A 13,143-nucleotide genomic window follows, 5' to 3' on the forward strand; every position below is an offset into this window, starting at 1 on the left:
AGAAGGAGTGACTCTTTTCCCTCTCCTCAGTTATTCATCCATTGATGCTCCTACAGCCATGCAGTTGCCCCAAACAACCTTTTCCCTATGTCGTCTGTCATCAGTTGTGCCAGTCTGGAATACTCTATTATCCCTGAGTCATAACTACTTGGTATTTGTGTTGCTTGCACCATATTCTTGGAGGATTAGAACTAAACAGAATGTAATGATGTGTGTGAGAGAGAGAGGACTTCTTCTGTTCAAGGAACTTTCTGCATTTGTGCCCTTTCTTCTTTCACTGACTGTCCAAACTTGGAGGATGAGCCATTTGGGACAACTAGAAATGCAAAAATAGCAACACAGATGGGGCTAGAGCAGAAAGAAAATGAGGACTTGAAACCAGAAAACCTTGGTCCTAGACTCTACTGTCTGTTTCTAATTTATCCTACCTTGGGAAGTTCTTTAAGTCTTAGTTTTCCTCAGTGTCACATCAGACTGATGACAAAATTTGTCTCAGGAGGCTTTGAGAAGAATCACCTGAGTTAGTGGAAAGCAATGAAGTATAGTGTTAAGAGCATGGATTCTAGGGTCAGACAAGAGGACACCAATTTCCTTTTTCCCATGAGCTGCATTGTGTGACTTTGGACAAATTCTCTATGCCTATTATTATCCCCTCATTTGCAAAATGAGAATCATAATGGTGTCTACATCGAAGAGAAATTGCAAGGGTTAAAGGAGAATATGGTTTCAGTGGCTGGCAAACAGTGAGTACTTAGTGAATGCCAGCTATTGGTACTACTACTGTATACTCAGTGTTACAATCATTTATTCAACAAATTTTTATTGGGCAGCAATATAAAGAATGTTAAACAAGCACAGATTTTACAGCCAGATAGTCTGGACTCAAAACCCCCCTCTGCCATTTAGTATGTTTTTCCAGGACAAGTTTCATAACTGCTCTATGTCTACAGTTCCTCATAAAATGGAGTTATAACAGTATCCACCTTGTAGAATTGTTGTAAGGATTATTTAAGTTAAGAAATGCAAAACATTTGACATTAAGGGTTGACTGCATAAATAAAATGTGATACATACACAATTGAATATTATCTACCCTTAAAAAAGAAGGAACTTGGAGACATCATCAATATAGCGGCATGAGGTGAGCCTCTGTAAATCTCCTTTGGATTTTACAACAAATGGAACAACTATAATTCCACAAAGGACTCCCTGCACAGCAGATAGGCAAGACGAAGAGGCCCACTACTGAATTCACCTAAAGGTGGGCCAATCGCGCGAGCGAGGGTGGAGGGAAGGGAGAAGTGCGGAGACGGAGCCATGTGGGCACAAGACGCAGATCTACCTGAGTGCTCTGAGCTCGCTGCATCCCAGAGCTACCACAGCTGTGGGAGAGGGAAGAAATCAGATGACAAGGGCTCTGTTTGTGTCCCACAGGGCTGAGGGGACAGCATATAACACAACTGAACCCAACGCTCATGGTAGAAACCTTGGAGAAAAGACTGAGAGAAAAAGGCTGAAAACAGTGGTATCAGCCCTCACTGCTGAGCAGAGAACAGAAGCCTTAGGCACTGAGACTAGCCGTCCCCTCCTTATCCTCCCAGAGCTCGACCCACCCCCACCTGCCCCGTGCTAGAAGCAGAACAGTATGAGTGTCAGATCAAAAGAACAGAATATTTCCTGTTCTGAGAACTGTGGACCACAGACACAGATTCACAGCCCAACTAGTTCCGGAAAAGAGGAGGGAGCTGCGGAAGCAGGCCAGGCTGTGGTGGTTGTCACCTCCATTGCTCTGGGCCACCTCTCACAACTCACCCCGCCCATGGCCCCACCTATCTGGGCGTATCCCTGCAGGACGAAAGAGAACTGCTGAAACATACAGGCTCTAAATCTGGTACAGGAAGAGCTTTGGAACTTCAAAAGCTCTCTGCATACCCACATGGACACTGCGCCCTGTGACCCAGGTGAACAATTAACAGAGGAGAAGCCCGTCTCCAAGGGAATCCCCCCCATTGTGTGAGAAACTGGAATAGTGCAGAGAAAACATAGATTTACAGTGTGAGAGAGAAAAAAAGGCTTCAGTTGGAGAGAAAATAAAACATTCTACCAAGAAGTACTGGAAAACAAAAGAAAAATCTCTTCCTATCAACCTGTTGCAGAAGCCACTCCTGTAGATGTCTAGGAAGAGAAATAGTAAATCACTAATTGCCATGAATAACCCAGGCAACAAGACAACTCAGAAAGAAAGTGAAAAGTCTCCAGAAAGGCAACTTAAAGATACGGAAATATGTGACTTAAGTGACAGAGAATTCAAGATGACAGTTCTGAAAAAACTCAACGAGATGCAAGAAAACACAGACAGGCAGTTAAATGAACTCAGAAACACAATCAAAGAACAGCATGAGCACTTTACGAAAGAGATTGAAATTTAAAAAAAGAGTCAAATAGAATTTCTGGAGATTAAGAACTCAATAGAAGAAATTAAGAATTAAATAGCCAGCTTAGGTAGTAGCATTGACAAGATGGAGGAAAGAATCAGTGACACTGAAGATAGAAACCTGGAAATGACATGGATGGAAGAAGAAGATTTGAGACTTAAAAGAAATGAAAGAACTCTACAAGAACTTTCTGACTCAATCAAAAAGACCAAAATAAGAATAATGGGCATACCAGAAGGAGAAGACAGAGAGAAGGGAACAGAGAATATATTCAAAAAAATCGTCGATGAGAACTTCCCAAACTTGTGGACAGAACTGGATCCTCGAATCCAAGAAGCAAATAGAACACCTAATTACCTCAATCCCAACAGGCCTTGTGCAAGGCACATTGGATTGAAGCTCTCTAAAATCAACGAAAAAGAAAGAATCCTCAAGGCAGCCAGGGAAAAGAAGACTGTAATCTACAAAGGAAAGCCCATTAGATTATCATCAGATTTTTCAGCAGAAACTCTACAAGCCAGGAGGGAGTGGAACCAAATATTCAAACTATGGAAAGAGAGAAATTATGAACCAAGAATAATATATCCAGCAAAGATATCCTTTAGACATGAAGGAGGAATAAAGACCTTTCTAGACATACTGAAGCTGAGGGAATTTTCTAATACACGACCTGCGCCACAAGAAATACTAAAGGAGGCTATTCGACAACAATCAACAGGGACAATTTGTGCCAATCAAAACATAAAAAGGGGGAGAGTAAAGGTCTGAACCGGAATATGGGAATGGAGAAAGTAAGCGTGCTGAAGAAAATGGAATACTCTAAATATCAAACTTACTTTAACATAAATTTAAGGGTAACCACTCAAAAAAAAAAAAAAATCCAGAACTGAAATAGACACTGTAATAAAAGAAGAAACAGAGGGAATCATCATAGAATACCACCACACAGAAATAATAGATAACAATAAAAAGGCAAAGAAACAATGGAGACACAGCCTTACCAGAAAACTAAAGATAGAATGACAGGAAATCCTCACATATCAATAATCACCCTAAATGTAAATGGACTGAATTCACCAATAAAAAGGCACAGAGTAGCAGATTGGATCAAAAAACTAAACCCAACCATATGCTGTCTCCAAGAGATACATCTCAGCTACAAGGACAAGCATAGACTCAAAGTGAAAGGGTGGATATTGACACTCCAAGCAAATGGTATCCAGAGAAAATCAGGTGTAGCCATACTGATATCAGATGAAACAGACTTCAGGGTGAAAAACGTAAGAAGAGACAAAGATGGACATTTCATAATGGTAAAGAGGAGTATACAAGAAGAAGACATAACAGTCATCAATATTTATGCCCCCAATCAGGGAGCACCGAAATACACCAAGCAACTACTAACAGAACTGAAGGGAGAAATTGACCAAAACACAATTATACTTGGGGACTTAAATACATCATTAACAGCTATGGATAGATCATCCAAACTGAAAGTAAACAACGAAATAGCAGCCCTAATTGATATATAGAGAGCACTTCATCCTAAAACATCAGACTGTGCATTCTTTTCTAGTGTACATGGAACATTCTCAAGGATAGACCATATATTGGGACATAAAATCAGCCTCAGCAAAGTTAAGAAGATTGAAATCACACCAAGCATATTCTCTGATCACAAGGCTTTGAAATTGGATATCATCCTGCAAAAAAATGCAGGAAAAAACAAAAACACATGGAGATTTAACAACATAATTTTTTTTTATTAAATTTATTGGGGTGACAATTGTTAGTAAAATTACATAGATTTCAGGTGTACAATTCTGTATAGACACAGACAATAATTTAGTGAAAGCAGTTTTAAGAGGGAGATTTATATCATTACAGGCATATCTCAGGAAACAAGAAAACTCCCAAATAAATAACCTCATGTTACGCTTTAAAGAACTGGAAAAAGTAGAACAAATCAAACCCACTGTTAGCAGAAGAAAGGAAATAACAAAAATGAAATAGAGAACAAAAAGACAATAGAAAAATATTAGTGTGATAAAGAGCTTGTTCTTTGAAAAGCTTAACACAGTTGACAAACCCTTGGCTAGACTCACTAAGAGAAAAAGAGAGAAGACACTAATTAACAAAATCAGAAATGAAAAAGGGGAAGTTATCACGGAATGCCCAGGATCATCCAAGAATACTATGAAGGACTATATGCCACCAAATTCAATAACCTAGAAGAAATGGACAAGTTCTTAGAAACATATAACCTTCCTAGGCTAACCATGAAGAACTGGAAAATCTAAACAGACCGATCACAAGTAATGAAATAGAATCAGTCACTCAAAACCTTCCCAGAAGCAAAAGTCCGGGAACAAATGGCTTCACTAGTGAATTCCACCAAACATTCAAAGAGGATCTAGTACCAATCCTGCTCAACCTCTTCCAAAAAATTGAAGAAGAGACAGTACTCCCCAACTCATTTTATGAGGCCAACATTACCCTGATATCAAAACCTGGTAAGGACAACACAAAAAAGAAAACTACAGACCAATATCTCTGATGAATACACACGCAAAAATCCTGAACCAAATTCTAGCAAATCAAATACAACAATGCATTAAAAAGATTATTCATCACGACCAAGTGGAGTTCATCCCCTGGGCACAAGGATGGTTCGACATCCACAAATCCATCACTGTGATACATCACATAAACAAAATAAAGGACAAAAATCATATGATTATATCAATTGATGTAGAAAAAGTATTTGACAATACAACACCCATTTATGATAAAAACACTTAATAAAATAGGTCTAGAAGGAAAATGCCTTAGCATAAAAAGAGCCATATATGACAAGCCCTCAGCAAATCTCATAACTAATGGTGAAAAACTGAAGTCCTTTGCTCTACGTTCAGGAACACGACAGGGCTATCCCCTGTCACCTCTGCTTTTCAACATAGTGCTGGAAGTCTTTGTCAAAGCAATCAGGCAAGAGAAAGAAATAAAAGGCATCCAAATTGGGAATGAATAATTTAAATTGTCACTCTTTGCAGATGACATGATGCTATATATAGGAAACCCTGAAGACTCCAAATACAGTAAAGTTGCCGGCTACAAAATCAACGCACAAAAGTCCATTCTATTCCCATATACTAACAATGAAATCTCAGAAAAAGAAATACAAAAAACAATTCCTTTTGCAGTTGCAGCAAAAAGAATAAAATACCTAGGAATAAACTTAATGAAGGATGTGAAAGACCTATATGCTGAAAACTACAAGATGTTTTTAAAAGAAATGGAAGAAGACACAAAGAAATGGAAAGACATTCCGTGCTCATAGATTGGAAGAATCAACATAGTTAAAATGGCCATATTACCCAAAGCAATATACAGATTTAATGCAATCCCCATTAAAATCCCAATGGCATTTTTTAAAGAAGCAGAACAAAAAATCATCAGATTTATTTGGAACCACAAAAGTCCCAAAATAGCCAAAGCAATTTTAAGAAAAAATAACTATACTGGAAGTATCACACTCCCTGACTTTAGCTTGTACTGCAGGTCTACAATAATTGAAACAGTATAGCATTGGCAGAAAAACAGACACATAGACCAATGGAATAGAATTGAGAACCCAGAAATAAAACCACATAAATATGACAGATAATTTTTGACAAACACACAAAAAACATACAATGGAGAAAAGACAGCCTCTTCAATAAATGGTGCTGGGAGAATTGGATAGCCATGTGCAAAAGAATGAAACTGGACTGCTGTCTGTCTCCATGTACCAAAATTAATTCCAAATGGGTCAAAGACTTAAGCATAAGACCTGAAACAATAAACTGCCTAGAAGAAAACATAGGTACTAAACTTACGGACCTTGGGTTCAAAGAGCATTTTATGAATTTGACTCCAAAGGCAAGGGAAGTAAAAGCTAAAATAAATAAATGGGACTATATGAAACTTAAAATCCTCTGCACAGCAAAAGAAACCATCGACTAAATAAAGAGTCAACCATGTGAATGGAAGAAGATTTTTGCAAACAGTGCCTCCGATATAGGGCTAATATCCAAAGTATACAAGGAACTTATGCAACTCAACAACAAAAAAACAACCCAATTGAAAAATGGGCAGATGACTTGAAGAGACATTTCTCCAAAGAGGACATACAAATGGCAAATATACATATGAAAAAATGCTCAACATCACTAATCATCAGAGAAATGCAAATAAAAACCACAATGAGATATCACCTCACCCCAGTCAGAATGGCAATCATCAACAAGACAAATAGTAACAAGTGTTGGAGAGGCTGTGGAGAAAAAGGAACCTTCATGCACTGTGTTGGGTATGCAGATTCATGCAGCCGCTATGGAAGGCAGTGTGGAGGTTCCTCAAAAAATTACAAATAGAATTACCATATGACCCAGCAATCCCTCTCCTGGGTATCTACCCCAAAAATTTGAAAACGTTTATACATAAAGACACGTGTGCTCCAGTGTTCATTGCAGCTTTATTTACAGTGGCCAAGACATGGAAACAACCAAAATGTCTTTCAATATATAAATAGATAAAGAAGTTTTGGTATATATTCACAATGGAATACTATTCGGTTGTAAGAAAAGATGAAATAGGACCATTTGTGACAACATGGATGGATCTTGAGAGTATAATGCAAAGCGAAATAAGTCAGACAGAAAAAGCTGAGAACCATATGATTTCACTGATATGTGGTATATAAACCAAAAACAACAAAATAATAAGACAAACAAATGAGAAACAAAAACTCATAGACACAGACAATAGTTTAGTGGTTACCAGAGGGTAAGGGGGGAAGGGGGTGGGAGATGATGGTAAAGGGGATCAAATATATGGTGATGGAAGGAGAACTGACTCTGGGTGGTGAACACACAATGGGATTTATAGATGATGTAATACAGAAACATACACCTGAAATCCATGTAATTTAACTCACAATTTTCACTCCAATAAACTTAAAAAAAAAAAAAAAAGAAGGAACTCGTGCTAGTTGCAGCAACATGGATGAACCTTTAGGTCATTATGATAAATAAAATAAGACAGAGGAAATCAAATACAGTAAGATCTCGCTTATATGTGGAATCTAAAACAGTTGAATACATAAAGACAGAGAGTAGAATGGTGGTTGCCAGGAGCTGGTGGGGGAGGAGGAATTATGACAATGTTTGTCAGATGGTAAAAGCCTTTAGTTATACAGGATGAATAAATTCTAGAGAGCTAATGTACAGTATGATGACTGTAGTTAGCAATACTGTGTTTTATACTTGAAATTTGCTAAGAGTAGATTTTACATTTTCTCATCACAGAAAAGGTAACTATGTGATGTGATTAATATGTTAATTAGCTTGAAGTGGTAACCATTTCACAATATATTTGTAAATCAAAACATCATGTTGTACACCTTAAATATATGCAATCTTTGTCAATTATACCTCACGAAAGCTGGGGGAAAATGCAAAATATTTAGAATAGTGTCTGGCACATAATTTATGCTGGTCAAGTATTCACTGTTGCATAGTTGTTATTATTTTGTTAGTATGTTCTCTAGATACTGGAATACAATAATGAGAAAGATAAATCCATTCCCAGCCTCATGTGCCTTCCCCAAGATCTAGAGAGAAAACCAGGGTGACCCAGGCTAGAAGGTAATAGGGCCCCATCTTAAAAGGTAGGGAGGACCTTAATGACAAGCAAGTGAGGCAGACTGCAATTCTGAACATTCCCAGTTGCATTCCCGTATTGCAGCATCTGTCATTTGTACAAAATGTCCTACAGTGTCTCACTAAACCCCATGAAAACCCAGTGAGGCCAAAATCAAACAGCTCCCAAGTATGTAATGTTATGGACAGGTCAGCTTCTTACTGGAGTCATGGCTAGGGCCAGGATGCTTGTCTGCAGACCAACAGGGCCCTCCTGGAGAAGCACTAACTCCCTTCATATCCTTCATTTTGGACGAGTGGAAGGGAAAAGGAGGAAGGTTGGCATACTATCAGAGACAACTCCAATAAGGCAGGGAACTTGTAGTGACCTAGATAGCATCTGTGGTGAACACCTATTTACCATGTTCCTATGAAAGCATTCAGTCCACCATTAACAAGTGGCATGTGGGCAGCCTGGTCCCAATAGGACCACAGGCAACCAGGGCTCAGAAAGCTTTGATTCCTTGCCACGGGCAGAAGCTGAGCAGAGAAACTTCTGAGGCTTTGTCTGCTGTCCTTCCCTGGACAATCCCTGAGTGAGGCAGACCAAAGAAGGTACTGGTGCAGAGTAAATGGCACTAAAAGCTGTGGAACAGAACTAATGCAGCTCAGCAGTGTGGTGGCTGAGTGTCAGTTATATAAGGGTGTATAGTCGGTGCTAGCATTCAGAAAAGGGAAACCACAATGAAGAGCCAGAAGGTGCAGTCAGGGAAGGCTTCTTTGGGGAGGAAGAATGTGTGAATTTGACCTTGAAAGCTAGAAGTATTGGAATAGGAGGCATCGCTGAGGCAGGGAGGAGATAATGATGCAAGCCTAAGTATAGATCTATACTGAAAGGTGTATGGGATTTCCAGAGATAGTGGGGTAGCTATGTAAATTTTTAAATATTCAGTGTTACCGTTGCTTTGATTTATTTTCAGGCACAATATTTAACTTACTTTGAAAGAAGCAGTGAGATTTTTAAATTCATCAAAAGGTGTTTTAAAGCACTACAAAACATTGTTCTGGGAGCAAGAAAGCTCAGCACCATATTTATCAGAGAATAATGGCCTCATGGCATGGTGATTGCATGTTTAGATTTGAGCTTTACAATCATTTTGCAAGGTAAGGATGACTCTCCTAATTTCACAGATGAGGAAATTAAGGCTCGGAGAGATTAAGTGGCTTGCCCAAGACCACAGAGCTAGTAGGTTAAGCAGCTAGGACTCAAACTCAGGGCTTTGGATTCTTCACTCTTTCCACTGTTCCATGCTACTTTGTGGCCTTAGCTACCCTTTCTGAGTGGATTTTCTGAACAGTGGGTCATTCTTAATCATTCCTATCACATCCTTACACTTGACTCTATAGCTAATCTGGTGCCTAGAAACTCATATTCAACCCTCTGGGGAGGCAGAAAGAGCAGGAAAAGGGAGAATTTTAATGACACATCTCTCACCCTCTTCCCCTGCTACAGAGCTAGAATTCTGTCTAGTTGCTTGGTATCCTTAAATACCCAAAGAAACAATAGGAGATTCAGTTGACACTTTTAATTTAGCTCCAAGATCGTGTACATCCTTTCCATTTTTGGAAACCAGCAAAGATTTTGAAGGATAACAATGATTATGAAATTCCAACTCAGAGGGAAAGGAAGCTGGAGGCTGAAAGTAGGAATATAGGGAGGTTGAGGCTGCCTGTGTTCTAGCCTGGTGGGCACCCACCTATTAGCTGTGTGGTCCAGACCTGGATTCCTAGGTCTATGTGTAATTAATTGTATTATGTATTGTAAGGCAGGTTTCAAGCTTTTACGAGATCAACCTAGACTACATTGATCCATTCTCCTCAGCTTGTCCTGCTTTTGTAGTTAGATTAGCCATCAGGACCCACTTTTTGTGCACATGCCTCTCAAAGTGTTCTGAAGATGTGGAAGTCCGTGCATAGGAGCCACCCTGTTCTTTTGGCCAGAAATGAGCCTGTCGATTTTGAGCATGGTAAAAGGAACCCTGGCTCCACAATAGGCTTGAAGCAACACTGGCCCACTCTGTATAGCTGACCTCTTCCTCTCCTGTGAACTTGGTGCCAGGAGCACCCATCAGATCAGATCCTATCTGTACTCACAGCCTATTTATGTGCATGATCATTATGAGAGGAAAAAGAACAATGTAATACCATGTTTCCCTGAAAATAAGACCTAGCCAGACCATCAGCTCTAATGCGTCTTTTGGAGCAAAAATTAATATAAGACCCAGTCTTATTTTAATATAATATAATACTGGGTCTGATATAATGTAATGTAATGTAATGCAATATAAAGTGTTAATACCGGGTCTTATATAATATAATGTAAGACTGGGTCTTATATTAATTTTTGCTCCGAAAGATGCATTAGAGCTGATGATCCGGCTAGGTTTTATTTTCAGAGAAACACGGTAGTTATTTTTTGCAAAGCAACTCAACAACATCTGTATTTTCCAGCCTGAAGCTGCAAGATTGACAAATCCTTAAGTGCAGCCTTCCCCAGCACCACTGAAAAGCCCAGTTTACCACACAGTGTGAAGAGTTAGGATTGGGAATGTGGGTGGCAAAAGGCAAATCCTTTGCAGGTAGCCTGTAGCTGAGAATTAAGGTGTGTCAGGCAATTTGAGATAATGGGAATAGTTTAACCAAATCATATAATATTAGTAAAATTTAATGAGCATTTCTGACTGTATCAGATTGTCTAAAAGGCCAAATACAAGCAGAGAGAAGGGACAGTTGGCCAGAAAGGGCTCCTGCTACTCCCAATAGAGGACATCTGTTATGACAGGGCTCACTGGGGCCCTCTTTGGCCAGACTCAGCCTCACATGCCCCTATGTTAGGTGTTCTCTTAGGGGAAGTTTAGGGCAGTACTGAGAGGAGGAGGGGCTGAAAGGCCACTCTGAGAAATACTTATCAGACCTTACATTCCATAGGCCCAGTGGTCATTTCATCTATCCCTCAGTTTTTCTTTTTTTAACTTATGAAATATTTGACATTCAAAAAGATATAAAAATAATGTAATGAGCACCCATGGACTTATTTTAAGAAGTCCAGAAAAAAATGTATATACATTTTAAGAAAGGAAAACTGTATTAAAGTTGTAATACTTAATATATACCCATAACAAAAGATGAATACAAGTCACATTTGACTTCTGCAATTACAAGAGGTGCTCAAACTCTTTACCATCAGCATGCAGACACTTCTGATTACAGCGAACTACTGCTTGAGCAACGTTAACCAAAGTGTCCACTTACATACATTTTTTTGGCACCCCTGGTAATTACTTTACAAATAATCTTCCTCCTCTCACTCTCTGCTTCTTCTCTTCCTTCCCCGCCTCTCCCCATGTTCTTCTCTGTACTCTCTTGAATTTGACATGCATCATTGTCATATATTATTTTTATCGTTTTCGTACCTGTGTATGTATACCTAAACATTCTGTGGCAATGCTTTGTATGTTTTTAAACCTTATATAAGTGGACTAGATATAGATGAGATAAAACTATACAGAAAGGAAACCAGGGGAATGATAATCATTGGATTTAAGATCGAGATCGCTTTGGCATCGTAGCTTTTGGATTGGGTGGTGGGTTCACCAAAACTTAATACATTATTAAAAGTAAGTAAGTAAATCAGTAGAGAAATAAGAGCACCATGCATGGACTGATGATGAGTGTTTCATGGACTGAGATTAATCCAATTCTATGCAACCAGGAGCAAAACAACAATGATAACAACAGATAGTCAATATACTCTTTGTATCCATCTACAACTTTTATTTTCTCTCACAATAAGATTTGTGAGTTCATCCATGTTGATATATGAAACTCTTTGTTCACTTTTACCCCCGTTTCTCCTGCTAGACTAAGCCTGATCCAAAAAATCCCCAGAGACTTAAGTGTTTCACCCTCCCCAGGTAATCCTTCCTGGCCAACAGCCTGTGTCCACTTAGCTATTCTTACTGTTCATCCTGCCTCTGATATGCACTGGCCTGCTGGAATTCCTCAGTGTCTTTAGGTAATCAAGCCAGCTCATATGATATGTCTGGAAGGTTTGCAAATATTTTGGAATAAGAAAAACCTTTTCTAGCAGTGCTTGTGTGGTTTACTACTTCCTGTTTTCCATCAGCAATCTTGCAACCACATAGAAGGAACGATGTTGGGGTCTGAGACAGAGCTTCTGGTGTATGACAGAGGCTTTCTCTAAGAGCGTTTAGTTAACCAACCTGTCACTGTCATACTGCTAAGCTAACCTGCCCCAATTTACACCAAACCAATTCCCATTGATATTCCAAAACAGTGGTAGTGTTAAGTGTTAGTGTCCTCCTGTGCCCATGTGCCAACTGTTCTGGTACCAACTCTCCACAAACCTTTAATAAAAAGCCTTCTTTTCCTTCCTACCTAGGACCTCATTCGGAGAGACATCCTATATTACAAAGGCCGCATTGACATGGATAAATATGAGGTAGTTGACATTGAAGATGGCAGAGATGATGACTTTAATGTCAGCATGAAGAATGCCTTTAAGCTTCACAACAAGGAGACTGAGGAGGTACATCTGTTCTTTGCCAAGAAGCTAGAGGAGAAGATACGCTGGCTCAGGGCTTTCAGAGAAGAGAGGAAAATGGTACAGGAAGATGAAAAAATTGGTAAGTGACCTGAGAGGAGAAAGAAGAATATAGAGGATTTGAATTAGTTTTCATTTTTTTAGAGGTGGAAGGGAGATTTCAATTTACTTTCTTGGTTCCCTATTATTAGGTTCTTTATGGTAGATACCAGTAGTTTCCATTAGTCAGGGTTAAGTGACAGTTATAGGTTGGCCTCCCCATACAGTCTCATTATTAGACAAGACTATTACACTGAAAATAAACCTCAGGTTCGATTCCCTCAAACATATGAACATTTATTAGCATGCAAACACAAAAGCAGTCATACAACCGATTCTGTGATCTCAGTGCAGTCCCAGCTGT

At 39.1% G+C, this 13,143-nt stretch overlaps 1 protein-coding gene across 4 annotated transcripts in view; it reads left to right on the forward strand.

Annotated features, from left to right (window-relative positions):
- Positions 1 to 13,143, forward strand: part of ARHGEF9 (Cdc42 guanine nucleotide exchange factor 9) — a 312,209-nt gene that overhangs the window by 276,777 nt on the left and 22,289 nt on the right. For all 4 annotated transcript variants that reach the window (XM_088795205.1, XM_019715751.3, XM_019715753.3 and 1 more), the window contains exon 8: positions 12,579 to 12,822. In XM_088795205.1, coding sequence (XP_088651331.1) covers positions 12,579 to 12,822 — 244 coding nt within the window. The remainder of the gene's footprint in view (positions 1 to 12,578; positions 12,823 to 13,143) is intronic.

This window comes from Rhinolophus sinicus, chromosome 18 (genome assembly GCF_057876585.1).
Source record: "Rhinolophus sinicus isolate RSI-liver-muscle chromosome 18, RSI-T2T, whole genome shotgun sequence".
NCBI classification, from domain to species: domain Eukaryota; kingdom Metazoa; phylum Chordata; class Mammalia; order Chiroptera; family Rhinolophidae; genus Rhinolophus; species Rhinolophus sinicus.